Genomic DNA, 14,345 nt, shown 5'->3' with positions numbered 1-14,345 from the left:
CCAAAAATTATGGGTTTGCCTTGTCTTTCACCAAATAGAGCCAAATGAGCTCTTCAGCAAGAAAAAGATGCTTGTAGAAAGTGGCATTCTGCAGTCAGTATTTTATGTAATGCACTGGTCTAATCCATTTATGCCTATTTCACAGCTGACCTCTTTGGGAAGCCTCAGCATCGAACTCCAAAAGCTGATCAAATCTGAAAAAAAATTTTCTTGTATCAGCAGAGGATGCATCCTCATTAACAAAGCAAGGACCATCCGACTTGCTGCCAGACCCCACGTGCTCACCCACTGGGAGTCAGATTTTGAAGACAGGATGAAGTGAAAGAACTGGTGAGTTGCAAACCTGTCTCTGACATCCCTGTGGCATGGACCAAGCAGCAGTGCAGTATCCTGTTTGTTGTTTTGCAAGAGTTCATGTATTTGCTGAGTGGGCCCAATTTTTTGGGACTGGGCCCTAAAGTGCTTATTTAATTTCCCAGGATTCTGTCATCAAGGCTGGCTGCGTTTGATATGGCTGAGGGTTTTGTCAGGCTGTTGCCTGTTCTGTCAGAGGCAGACTATAAATACCCATGTGCTTCTGCATTTCCCTCTCTCTCACTCTGTAAGAGGAAATGGACTTGTGATTAGCAGGCAGAGAACTTGTGAAATGACACAGCTGTACTGTAAAAGCACCAGCCCACAGACTTCTCTGCCAGAGGAACTTAGCTGCCAGTGCTGATAGGACTGAGACCAGGATCACTCAAGTCATGGAGCGGGAACCGACACGCATAAGGGAGGGCTACTTGGTTAAGAAGGTAAGTGGGCAGTTTTGGACTGAGTGGAAGAGAAAACTAACTCTGAACAGGCTGGGGAGGTGTAGTGACACACGCTGTGAAATCTTGGCAAAACAGGTAATGGCTAGAAATGGCCACAGCTTACTCAATTGTACTTAATTGCTGAGTTAAACATCAAGGAAGCATAGTGAGAATAAAGAGGTTAGATAACCTTGTCTTAGAGGCAGTGTGTGGGGCCATGGGCACTTCCCTTCTTTGGGAAGGCAGTCACTGCCCCACAGCAACCTTTGCTCTGGAGTCTTAACTTTCATTTAAATCCCTAGTGAGATCAGTCTGACTTAAAGCAGCCTAACTAAGCAGTGTAGGTCCTGGGGCAAAAGAGAAGCTCTCTCCTGTGCTGTCTCTGCTCATGAAAACAAGAATTTAAGTCATTCAAACAGCTGGATGGACTAGACCACTCCTCAGTCCACTGACACTGAAAGGAAGTTCATAAAGGAATGACAAAGCTGCAGTGATGGTGTCATGAGGAAGGAGAGTGTAGTCTGCATAGAACAGGCTTGACAGATCTCTCATTCCAACAGCCTGATATATGGAGCAATTGGCCCACAAACTATATTTATCCATGACAGGGGAATGGCTGGAAACTTACACACTGGATAATCCCAAACTGTGTGCCTAGTTGGGTATGCCATGGAAAAGATGCATACAGATGTGCCAGTGTCAGTCTCTCACATTCCTGTGGGTGCTGGGTTCCCAAAAAGTGTCTCTATGCAGATACTACTAAAGTTGCTGCTGGATGCTTGTGCAATGGGAACAGGGAATTACCTAGAGCAGCCTCAGAGGTGACTCCAGTGAGCTTATGCTGGTGGTGAGGAGCAGCAGCATTGTGCCAGAGGAGGGCTGGAGGGCAAAAGGAGCTGAGAATACAGATCAGATGGGTACCAGCTGTTTGATACTTCACTGGGGCTGATGCAAATTCCACAACCAGAGCTTCCAGCAAGGATGAGCATGCTCCTGATTAACCTTTCTAGCTAATTATATATTCTTCTGCTCTCCTTTATGGCTGTCAAGTGAAAACAAGGATTTGACCTCCCAAAGGAGTCACCCATGCAGTCACAGCTCTTTTTTGCAGAGTGAAGGCCATTTGTCACTGATTTTCTCCTCTTGATATTTAAATTAGTCTGGGGAACAGTGTTGTGCGTGGGGGTCAGTGCTTTAGCTGGGACAGTCATCTCCAGTAAATGTGGGTTCAGACTTCAATGTCTGAAGGTCTGCTTAAACCTCTGTATGTTTGGGGGCCCTTGTGTGATCTGAGCATAAGGAACAGATAATTTTCTAATCTTGCAGTGCTGCAGATGCTGTAAAAAGAACGTTTTCTATGATAGGGAAGTTGCATGGTTTTTTTAAGTCGTTAATGATGTAGAGAGCAATTCAAGGAATGGTCTGTATCTGGTATCTGTATCTTTTGAGTGGGTGGGGCAGTTTGATTTTTAGTCCAGGAAAATCAAATCTAGATCCTGCTTGCTTGTCTTTCATGATATGTTTTAAGTGAGAACAATGTGACCATGTTTGGGTTTGCTGATGGTGTGGATCTGAGTCTAACACTGGTTTGCAGTGGCTTCCATTGGTAAAACATGTCAGAGTCCAGACTTCAGGAAGTACTGAACTTGTCTGTTTGTGAGCAGAGATATTGTAAGGTGTGATAAACTCACAAGCAAAAGGAATTTGCACCAGTTCTTATCATATCTCATCATTCTAATTGACTTTGTAGCAGAAAACCAACCAGTGGGGGTCAGTTTGGACTCTCAAAAAAAAAGTTAACTTTTATGGCTTATTAAAAAAAAAAGTAAAAGAATCAAAAGAAAACAACAGTCAACACATACGTGGTGCCCAGATGAGGCTCCTTTTTGTAGTTTCCTCCTTTAGCTGAGTTTCCAGAGAACCCCCAGAACAGTGACTTTCCTTTGGAAGGGACCATTCATTTGTGGGGCACCTTCTGCTGCCAGTGAGGGCTGTAGAGGCTGGAAGAAGGTCCAGGTCCTGCTCTTAGTAAGATCTCAGCTGGTGATTTTCTCTCTCCAGCCTGTAATTGGAAGGTGGGTCAGCATAAAAAAGGATGTGACAGACAAAGGGTTCGTTTGGAGAATAAATAAAGATGACTAAGGATGTTTCTGCCCTATTCACTTCTGCAGAAATACAAAATGCAAATGTAAGTAACTCTGCTCAGCTCTCAGGTTTAACAAACAACAACAAGCCATTGGCACAGCACAGCAGTAGCTGCCTCACTTCTACCTGCAGCTTTGGCACTGCTCAGACATCATGGTCTGAGGAGGACAGGGATGCTGTGGAGTTGTGGCAGGAGGAGGATAAATTTGGGTCTCTCTCTGTAACAGAAAGAGCAAGGGAAGCTAATAGTTTTGATGAATGGCCTCTGATTTGGGGCCCACTAATGCTGGTTGTGCTTTGGTAACTCTTCAGGAGAGCTCTTGGTATTCAGCATATCTAAATGTTCATTTGGCTGAGCACTATGTCATTTGGGTATCTGGGGTTGCAGGCAGGACCAGAGAGGCTGTATAGCTGGAGTAGAACAGGCTTGGTAATTCTAGCAGTTAATTGTGCTCAACACAGAAACAGGTTGTTCTTCTCATTGTCCCTAAGAATTTTGCTCTGTATTTCACTATATACAGGGTCTGGCCCTGTCTTTATCTCTGCATTCATTGGATCTAACAGCTGCATTTCAGGAATAGGAAGTAAAAGCTTTAAAAGATGAAATGAAGCCCTTTGATTCCTCACCACAGCAGCTGGAGGTCTGCAGCCTCAGGCCCTTAAACTATTCATTACTCTTAGTTTGTTCTTATATGGTTAGAAGTCCTCTGAGATGTGTGTTTTCTTATCAGACAGCCAAGCCTTCATGACTGACTGTATTGTAGCATCAAGTCCTAAGTATAGCACAGCATGCCTGTGTTAATGTGTCAGTCCTAAAGTCCCAGTTCAAATTCAGAAATTTAGAGATTATTCTTAATATTGCCACTATGTCACCTTGAAGACAGTGGTTGAGACTAATTGGTACTGATGAGAAGCCTGATGTGGCAGGTCATGCAAATTTGGAAAAACTCGTGTCTAGGGTGACTACAAGGGAAATTAGTGGTGGTCAGAAGAATAAGAACAACGTTTAACTGCAGAGTAAGATGGGTGTGGTTGTGGTGTCTTCCCCTTGAGACACTAATTGCAGTTATTTTAGCATCAGTCAGACACTCCCTGGAAGGTCATATCATCATTACATATCATGTGAAGGGTGATTCATTGAACATAACATGCACAGTGATTTATTGATGCAGGGCAGCATGTTTAATACCTGGAAGCCAATGTGGGTTGTGCTCTTAGAAGATGGAATTGAATTCTACAAGCGGAAGGCTGACAACAGTCCCAAAGGGATGATCCCACTAAAAGGAAGCTCTATTAACAGTCCATGCCAAGATTTTGGCAAAAGAATGGTAAGTACATTTTTCATAACAATGTTTGGCAGTATACTTTTACTTCTGGAGGCACTAAAGGGGCAGAAGGCTGATGGTTACAAATTCCTTGCACTCATCCAAGTAGTGACTCTCACTTGTCTTAGAAGATCACAAGCAGGCTTGGACTTGTACAATATTTGAATTCAGGATGCTTCAAGAGGACTAATTCAGAAAGTGTTGGGGTTTGTATTTTTTAATTTTGCATATTTTTTAAAAATCTCTGAGTCTGTTAGAGAGCAGAGCTAAATTTTATTGGTGAGAGGACACTTTGCAGCTGAATGGCAACAACTCCTGTATTAAAGATAAATCTAGCTGCCACAGAATAAAGATGTGGGAAACTATCCCATGAGCAGTGGAAGCATCTATTTATTGTCAAAGAGCAACAACTTAGATAGGAAGGAGATAAATGCTGTGACAATCATATTTTGTTACAGGTTTCCTGAAAAACAGTTGTCAGTCAAACAGAATTTCTAGTATGAGCAAAGAATCATATCTTTAGTCAGTCATTTGTTATTTGTCAACTTGGTTTCATCAAATAGGCATTAAACCTCCAGGAATTCCTCTGACACTGTTCCAGAATCTGGAAGATTATCCAACTACAGTTTAAACAAATTTTACCACAGAGATGCCTGACTAAAGACAGGAACCTCTGAGAGCATTAGAAAAATAGAAAAAAAGTGTGAAAGACTGCACAAGACAGCAAACTTCACTTTCTCATATGAGTAAGACCTGTCCTTAGGTTTTGTGGTAAATGGAGTCAAGGTCCCTTGTGTCATGTTTGGACCTGCTAGGTTTTCTTTTGCCTTATTTTCTTTCTTCTACTTCTTTTTTTTTTTTTGTGCAGAACTCATATGAATAAAACCCCACCTTGATTCTTACAAAGTCTATTTAGACTTACATCTGTTAAGAAAAAGGGGCTCTTAACCTACAGGCCATCTTTGAGGCAGCACAAGAAAAGGATGGGGCAGAGAATAAAGATTGCTGTTAATCCTGTGCTGTGAGTAATAAGGTGAGGCATAGTTACCTCTAGGGACTAAAGCACGGGGCAGGAACATTAAGTAACCAAATAAAGGGACAGAAATGGAGTGTATCTGCACCCATTTGGTTCTAATTCTGCTGAGTTGAAACCACGTTCCTACATTATCTAATTAACAAGCCTCAGCACAGCACTTCTTACTCTGTATCTGAGGTATGGGGAGAAGGGATCTTTTCTCATTTTTGGAAAATACAGTCTTTTCATTGTTGCTAGTGTGTTTAGACAGGTAGTGTTCCTAAGACATAAGGGTTGGTTGTATCATCTCCCTACTAAGCCCTTAAAGTTCTGTTAGGCTGCAAATGTGCTCAACTACTCTCCAGTGTGACTGTGACCTTTTCTCCCCTTATGAGTCAGTAGCTGAGCAGCATGATGTGGGGTATTTTTTCTCCTTCAGACTGTTCATGTGTCTTTAAGACAAACGTACACCCACTGTAAGCCTGCATGGGCTGTGTGCTTCAGCATTCCAGCTGTGTTGAACTTCCAAGAAAAGGTTAGAATCAGCAGCTATATCAGTGCCACTCACCTTGGCTGTTCTGACAATGTCAGGATCACTTACAGGGCAGTAAGAAAAGATGTCAGTTACCTGCACTGCTTGGTCATGTTTTTGTTCAGGGTTTTTTGAATTTAACTGTTGTTCTAAGGCATTTTCCATAGTCCATTTGGCACAGGTAGGCTGTATGTTGTGGTGGTACTAGATTAATCATGCCCAACTGGCTACACCAAACTAACTTTTAAAAAACCCATAATTTATCATTCCAGTTTGTCTTCAAGCTCACTGCAGCCAAGCAGCAGGACCATTTTTTTCAAGCTGCCTACCTGGAGGAGAGAGATGCCTGGGTGCAGGATATCAAGAAAGCAATTCGTTGCATAGATGGAGGCCAGAGGTTTGCCAGAAAATCCACAAGAAAGTCTATCAGACTGCCTGAAACAATCAACCTGAGGTTTGTTCTCACAGCTCTGCTCCCCCATTTACTTCCATCTGCAGGCAGTGTGTCAGATATGTAACCGTGGTCTGGAAGATCTATGAGTGTCTCTGTCCATGCCACCTCTCTGGTTTCTCTCACAGACCTTTATGCATGACTAAAAGTTTCAATTGTACAATGCGGCAGAAATGAGCTAGCAATCAGAACTGTGAAGCTCATTTTAAACACATCATAATTTATCAAAACATGCTTATTTATCAAAGGATTTTGCTGATAAGGAGATTTCTGAGCACTAGTGTAGCTTCTTTCCTCCCAGCAAGGTCCAAGGAATTAGGTTAGTGCAAACTAGGCAGGAGGAAGTAAGTTACACCAGGGTTCACTGAGGTTACTTAGTGTCTCCGAGAGCATGCAGGCTTTGAGGAGGTCACACTGACAGGTTTTCTGCTCGGCCCAGGACCTTTGGGGAACACATAGCACAGCAGTGAGCTCTCCTACTTGCACTGAGGCTGTGGGGCCCTGGGAAGGTGCCTCAGCAGTGAGTGTTCCTCTGTTCACACTACAGTCACCACACGTTGTTGCATTCTCAAAATAGGGGTGTGTGGTGAACCATTCGTGAGCTACACCCTCTGTTCCCACAGCTGTGACAGTGATGTAGTGAGACATCCAGGCTTTGTAACTTGAAACTTTTCAGGAGGTTAAACTAAGCCATGCTACAGCTCTGTGGAGAGGCATGTGCCAACAAAACATGAAGACCCAATGAATGACAATGACATTCTTTTTATGCACAGTGCTTTGTACCTCTCAATGAAAGATCCTGAAAAGGGAATAAAGGAACTGAAGCTGGAAAAGGATAAAAAGGTGTTCAATCACTGCTTTACAGGTAAGGAGCTCTTGTCCCTCTATTCCATACAATAAAGGGAGCACAGGGTTGAGAAGCAATAGATAAAACAGCCCCAAGCTCTGTAGACCATAGAGAACCAGGAGGTGCTCAAGGGATGGATCTTGTAAAAGTGATCAGTTATGGTCACAGTGAGATAGAAGGAAGAAATTTAACCAGTGTCAGAAAGATTGAAGTAAATATTTTGAGTAGATTAAGTTGTGTGAAACACAACTCCAGAAAAATTATTCCATTCTGAACTTTTCATCACCAAACTGTGTCACATTGTAATTCCTGTTCTGCTCCAAGTCAAATCTGTTGGTCCTCAACAAACATGTGGATGTAGTACTTGAGGACATGGTTTAGTGGTGGACACAGCGGTGTTAACGGTTGGACTGATGATCTTGGAGGTCTTTTCTAACCTCAACAATTCTGTGATTCTATGAAAGTCACTCTGTGTCAGTAACATAGCAGCCTGGAAGACTGCCTTTCCCAGGCTTGGCTGTCCTTCATATTGCCCCAGTTCCTGCCCATGAGGCTTCCCAGCTGAGCCCTGCATCTCCTCCCTGATCTCTTCTCTCTCAGGCACAGTGTTCAAGGGCTGTACTGGCCCCTGCCATCAACTGGAATGGCTGTACCCCGCTGGATGACTCAGGAGCCTTTCCAGATTAGCTCCCTGTGTTGTCACACAGAACATTTTTCAGGAGACTGATGAATAGATGTAGCAGGATTGTTGCCTGTTTAGTTTTAGGCTTCTTCATGTCTATCTTGGTTTGTGGCTGATATTTTGTTGCTTTGTAACCAGGCACTTGTGTGATTGACTGGCTGGTGTCTAGCAACTCCATCCGGAATCGCAGAGAAGGTCTCATGCTTGCCTCTTCCCTCTTGAGTGAAGGCTACCTACAGCCTGCTGGGGATGCATCCAAGGCTGCTGCTGAGGGATTGTCAGACACCCCCTTCTTAGATCTCAGCGATGCCTATTATTACTTTGTGAGCATTGTATTATGTTTTTTTTATTGTCTAGACTTACTGATGCTCTGATTTTCTCGGGATCCCATTGGGCTTCTTAAATCCTGCAGTAAATATTGATTGTACAGAAATGGAGAGATCCATGTTAGTTGTCTTTCTCTTCTGATACTCAGAATGAACTGGCTCACTTTAACATTTGTAACCAGGACATTTTTCCCCCCCCCGGCACAATCCTAAGTGTGAATTGAGTGTTGAGACCAAACTGACTCCTTTTTTAACTTAGACTTCGCTCCTGGTAATTGCACCAGTGACCAGGATTTAGACATTGGTTTTCCTCATGATTCAGTGGGAGGGAAGAGAGTAGTTCATCATCATCAGGCTTCACAGACTGGCTGGCACAAGCTACAAACCTGTTTTTGTGCAGAGCCATCAAATCTGACTCTGTGTGAGTGTACACACACACAGAGTTTGCCTGTGAGAAGTAAAAATTTTTAATACTCTCCAGTATCACCAAGCCTGGATATCACACCCAGCCTTTTCCATTTACTGCTTCATATTCTGCAGGTTGATTTGAAGAACTTACAATATCAATTCACAGCCAAATACTGTTTTACGGACTTATGCCAACAAAATATATGCCTTCTGTGAATTAAAAACAAGTAAATTGATATTACAAATCTTTTTATATTTACCACTTGACTTCAGTAAAATAACTCTCCCATTATTCCATTTGTTTTCCTAGAACGTGTCTGTGTTAGGGCAACTTTACCTGTGCAGCAAGGGAAGCAGAGACACTGCTGGTGAAGGCAGCCTTGTGGTCATCACAGTTTGTAGCTACCTGGGATGCTTCTCCTGGCAGCCCATGGGTGCTCTGCTGGCTTTCAGCTTGTTTCTAGTTTGAGTCAATACTAATGTGATGTGAGGAGGCCACAGAAAGTCAATGTCTGACTTATATCAGAGAAGTGTAGTCCCACCTCACACCAAAATGCTTCCATGGTGACTTGGAGAGTCCCTCAACTTCACTGGGAGATTTTTACAGTAAAAGGTTTGATTTTTTGGAGAGTGGCAAAAAACAGGATGGTGGGAAGCCAAAGAGAAGCTAGATTTGTAAGTGTACATAAACATGCAGCCACAGTGTAACTTCTGACTTTTCTCCTGCAGCCAGACAGTGGGTTTTTCTGCGAGGGATATTCCAGTGATGATGATGTGGTTATGAAAGAAGAATTCAGAGGCACAATAGTGAAACAAGGATGTTTGCTGAAACAGGTGAGTACAGCACATGTTCCATCCTGTCACTGGGATAATGTTACATGGGTACAAAATTATTGTTTCACACCTAAAAGCTTTAGAGAAGAGAGAACTAGCCTGTGCCACCTCCCTACTTGACAGGTTTCATCTCTCTCCCTCTTGCCTTTGCACAAAGAACACTTGCTGTAGCATGGCAGCAGGGCTCTTGCCCAAAGTTGCAAGGTTTATTGCTCTTACCACAAAATAAGATGGGTTATAGCTTTAATTAAGAAAGAGTGCTAGCAGGAGGTGTGACAAGTCATTGGTACAATGCAAAAATACCTGAGCAAAGGAGTCCTTTCAGTCACCAATATTTAATCTATAAGACAGAAGATGACAGTGTACCTTCCTTTCCAGCAAACCTGTAAGCAGTACAGTGAATGTCATGGTAAATGCCTTACTTTCCAAGGCCGTTGCAAGCAGATATTAGTGAACTGAAGGCAAATCAGGATTCTACAATGAATAGAATAGCTCAGGTAGAAGGGACCTATAACAATCATCTAGTCCAGCTGCCTGACTACTTCAGGGCTGACCAAAGGTTAAAGCACATTGTTAGAGGCATTGTGCAAATGCTTCTTACATGTTGTCGGACATGGGGTATTGACCACCTCTCTAGGAAACCTGTTGCAGTGCTTGATCACCCTCTCTCTAAAGAAATACTTCCTAATATAGAGTCTGAAACTTCACTGTTAAAATAGTCCTTGAGAACCTAAGACCTTTTTGGCGATGCTTACATATATTTCTGTTGCTCAATCAGATTACCCAAAAGCAATGGAAGAAATTAGATCCAAGTCCTGCTGCTCTTTAACCTTGTCACCTTTACGTCTGCCTAGCTAGTAAGAATTTCCTTTCAAACAGTGTGGCCAGTTGAGAAACTAGTATTTTGAAATGCTGAGAGGAAGTGAATCATGACAACCTTCCATGAGTGATAGTCTGCACTTGGTCACCTTCAGTGAGTTGTGGGTCAGTTCGTGGAAGAGTCACAGCTTCCGCTGAGATGCTTTCAGCAGATCTAGACTTTCCTCACCCACCTTTTCATCTTGAAAACAGGCAATGAGGCACCTATGGGTGCCATGCCTGAGGGTGGTGTTATTTCTGCTTGAGCTTCTCAGCCCTCCAGGGTGCTTAAGACAGATAAGCCTTTTTTTATTGTTATCTCTGCAGGGAGAGAAGAACTTTCAGCTCCTTCATGCCAATAGTTCAAGGAACCTTCCTTCAAGGCGCTTTGCAGTGATGTTTTCTGGCAAGCACTTAAACCCAGTTCTGACAGACCTTGTGTGAATGTCATAGCTACCAGGCTATGTGTTTAGGGGAATGTCCTGTATTCAAGCTCTCCTGCTTTGTAGAATAAAAATAAAAAGAGAAACCAGTGTGATAGTCTAGCTGTTGTACAAAACATAGGTATGGAGAAAAGGCAGGTTCAAGTCTTACTGCACTGAATATTTTCTGTCCAAAATATTCAGCTTTTTCCCCTTTGTATTTGACTGTTCTTTCCTGTGTGGGTTAGCTGACTGTGAGCACTTGCAGGCAAAGCAGTTCATGACATTCCTGGTTTTAAATTTTCCTAGGGACATCGGAGGAAGAACTGGAAAGTGAGAAAGTTTGTTTTAAGAGATGATCCTGCATATCTTCACTACTATGATCCTGCTGGAGTAAGAGACATTTTTTATTTTTCTGTTTGTTTTAAAGCCAGCACCTTGTAGGAATGTCTGAATTGAGTATTTGTGTGGGAAGGTGTGACAGGGAAGGCCAGGCAGGACAGTGGGGTTGTTTGTCCTCACGCAGTCCAGCTATCCAGCAGCAAAGCAGAGTGAAGGATGATTTCTGAGGCTGCCAAGTCAGGGTGGCAAGTGCCACCCAGACCTGGGAACAAGTAACACTGAACTGTGCTCTTGCCTCTTATCTATGAATAATTAGAATAAACACGTGCTCTCACTTGGTCAAAACAAACTAGGTCATAAGTGCAAATCAACACAATACAGTAATTTTGCAGTTTATATTTGAGATACTTGCTCTGTCAGGCTGAGACATGGCATTCCATTTCTTACGTAATCCTAACAGGCCAAACCCTGCCCTAAAAAAGGAAGGAGCATTGCCATGGGCAAAAACTACTCCTCAAAATCTGGCATTTGGATTGATTCAGTCCACAGGTTTTATCTCATCCTGCACTGCTGCAGCAGCAGTACTGTTATGGGGTTCAGATGCTTTATGCTGTGCCAGCCCCCTTGGCAGAGGCATCCTAGACACACTGAAGAATCACCACTGAGGAGTGTCTGACCTCCCCGTTCCCATGCTAATTACTCTGCAGATCCTGAATTCTAAACCCCAAAAGAGATTCCCTATTTATTTACAAGCCTTCCCCCTACCACACCCCTCACCCTCCATGTCACACACAGACTGAAGATCCTCTGGTTTCCCAGGTGACATACTTAGACAGCAAATGTTTTTGTTTGCATCCTGAAACTGTAGCCAGATATTAACATGTCAACAGTTTTGAAACTGTTGCATTTAATTTTTATTTCATGTCCTTCCTAGGGAGAAGAACCACTGGGAGCAATTCACTTGAGAGGCTGTGTGGTGACAGCAGTGGAAGATATGCCAGACTGTAAGGAACCATATCAAATGAGCCGTGTAATATGTTTTTGGTACATTCTTTCAATCTGCCTGAATTTATGAGGGTTTTTTATTCAAAAGCAGTCTATGTACAATGATTCAGTAATTCTAGTAATTCGTGTCTTTCCTGCTGTCTGAATTACTGGGGTAAAGGTAGCAATAGGGAATCTTGTGTTTTGTCACTTCTTTAGGGAAGACTCATCAAAAGGATGACACCTTCCCTGTGTTTGGGTAACTGGCCTTTAGACAAAGTAAGCTGAGTTTGTTCTCTTCCTATAATGAATTTGGGATGGAAGATTTATGTTAGAAATAGTAATGCTGACAAATTATTACTGTCCACATTCTGTTCCTTCACAAAACTAGAAGTTGTGGGAACAGCAATGGTTAGGTGTTGCTACAAAGATCAAGAAAAACTCATTCCATGCATTCTCCTCTCCGTGGGGGAGGCAGACTATCACATCCAGCAAGAAAATTTGTTGACATCTCAGAAAAGAAATGGAGATTCTGGATGTGACATGAACTCAAATACCTTGTTTTTATATATCTTGTAGCTGGCAAGGCATGGGAGGGTTTGGGGAATATGACCTATCTGCAGGATTGCAGACCCTTCCATCCTACCAACTAACCAGAGACTCCTGAATGTGAAATGTGCAGAATTCATGGGTGGTTTCTCCAAGAGAGACCTATCTCCTGGAACCAGTCTTGCAATCTTGGACTGAATCTTTGTGAAGGCCTGATCAGGCTCAGCTGTAGAGAGGAAGGAAATCCTCTGAGAGTGTAGAGGAGGAAACATTTTAAGTACAAGAATTTATTCTCTCATAGCTGACTTTCTTATTTCTTCCCTGTAGCCAAGAAGTGTGATGTTGACAACATTCTCTTTGAAATCATCACAGCAAATGACATCCACTATTACTTGCAAGCAGCCTCGTCCACAGAGCGTACAGAATGGATCAAAGCAATCCAGGCTGTTTCTAGGACTGGGAAATGAAGATGATCTGCCAGTATGAAGACAGACAACTGAAAATATTTACTCAAAACAAAGCAGCAATTTTAGTATTTCACTGAGAGAAAGCAGTATCATCCAGAGGGGTGTCCTAAGGCTTGTGGGCCTGGGGGTGAGGATGTGTTGGAAGTCTCAATTCTATAGTGGGCACTAACAAACTAACATTTTTTTACTTGTGTTATGGTAATATTTTACTAAATTGTAACACAGAACATGCTGTATTAGTGTGTGCTGCTTAGAGTAATCAGTCTACCTTGAGAAGGTTGTAATTCATACCTTTCCCTGCTGCCAGAGCTGATGGTGAGAATTTCACCATTGACAAAGGACAGAGTTGTGTCACTGACTGTGAGCAGCTCAGCTAGTCACCTTCCATTCAGCCTGTGTTATGTTTCAGGTTTTTCATGTATTTCAGAGTCTTCCCCAGACAAACTTCACACTTTCTTCTTTACCAGATATTTCCAGCACTTGTTCACCTATACAAGTAATGCCATAGATTTAAGGAAAGGAATCAATTCACTTAGAAACCCAATACACTCCTTTATAATCTGTCCCCATTAAGAAAGGGAAGAAGGCAGGCAGCTATGGAATCACCATTTGGAAAGCATGTACAACTCAGTGGCAGCAGTATGGGGAAATGTCCCTTCCCATAGTGTTCATAACATGAATCAGTTCAAACTCTTTATCACCTGCTTTTAACCTTTGCAAAATTTCTCCACAAGAATCTGCACTAGGACTATTGTTTCTCTGTATTTAGGTGCCCAAAGCAGTTGCTGGGTTGTCAGGTACTGCTGATTTGACCTGTATTTGAATTAAGAATCTTGTGGGAGAAGGTGAGAGATCCATGGGCTGGTTACTTGAACTACTGAATGAAGAGCTTTTGATTAGGTTTTTCTTTTTTAACCTCCAGTAACATACTCAGTTACTGATTCTGTGCCTTAGTAATAGAAAACAAACCTTGTGCTTGCTGTAGCTGAAAAAAATGTTACTATTTGGTAGGGTCACTTTACCTGATCAATCCATGTATTTTTGTCTTACTCTGAGTCAAACAAACTTCGAAGTCTTAAAGTTTAAGCAGGAGTTGAAAGTCAAGTTAATGTCAGGTTCTGAGTGTAGACTGTTCCTGGTGCAGACTGATGTTTCCAAGGGCAAATAAGCTTCAAAACATTTGAACCACTGTTCACAGATCTAAAAATTTACCTTTTCCATGAGAATTTTATTCAGATCTCTTTGGTCTAAAAAGCTTCTCCTTAGTTCTGCGTAATTATACCTGTAGCTGAGCTAATGAGCATGAAGCTCTGTTACTTTGCATTGCTTATCCCAAAAGAAATATGGCCTTGCAGGAGCAGCAG

At 42.5% G+C, this 14,345-nt stretch overlaps 1 protein-coding gene across 1 annotated transcript; it reads left to right on the top strand.

The window, feature by feature from the left end:
• The first annotated feature begins 697 nt into the window (after window positions 1–697).
• Window positions 698–13,098, top strand: PLEK (pleckstrin). Its single transcript, XM_009072667.1, has 9 exons — window positions 698–794; window positions 4,112–4,267; window positions 6,084–6,265; window positions 7,036–7,127; window positions 7,930–8,114; window positions 9,255–9,359; window positions 10,949–11,032; window positions 11,916–11,985; window positions 12,842–13,098. Exons 1-9 carry the CDS (start codon window positions 747–749, stop codon window positions 12,979–12,981), a joined length of 1,062 nt encoding a protein of 353 aa, XP_009070915.1. The 5' UTR covers window positions 698–746; the 3' UTR covers window positions 12,982–13,098.
• The last annotated feature ends 1,247 nt before the right edge of the window (window positions 13,099–14,345 follow it).

Source organism: Acanthisitta chloris, unplaced genomic scaffold (genome assembly GCF_000695815.1).
Source record: "Acanthisitta chloris isolate BGI_N310 unplaced genomic scaffold, ASM69581v1 scaffold17484, whole genome shotgun sequence".
Taxonomy (NCBI): domain Eukaryota; kingdom Metazoa; phylum Chordata; class Aves; order Passeriformes; family Acanthisittidae; genus Acanthisitta; species Acanthisitta chloris.
This window is presented reverse-complemented; position numbering and strand designations above follow the sequence as displayed.

Bases quoted from the DNA above. Each gene is read 5' to 3' on its own strand.
- PLEK (XM_009072667.1), top strand. From the start codon at position 747: ATGGAGCGGGAACCGACACGCATAAGGGAGGGCTACTTGGTTAAGAAG. The intron at 8,115-9,254 runs GTGAGCATTGTA...TTTCTCCTGCAG, and splicing joins GCGATGCCTATTATTACTTT to CCAGACAGTGGGTTTTTCTG. The intron at 11,033-11,915 runs GTAAGAGACATT...TGTCCTTCCTAG, and splicing joins ACTACTATGATCCTGCTGGA to GGAGAAGAACCACTGGGAGC.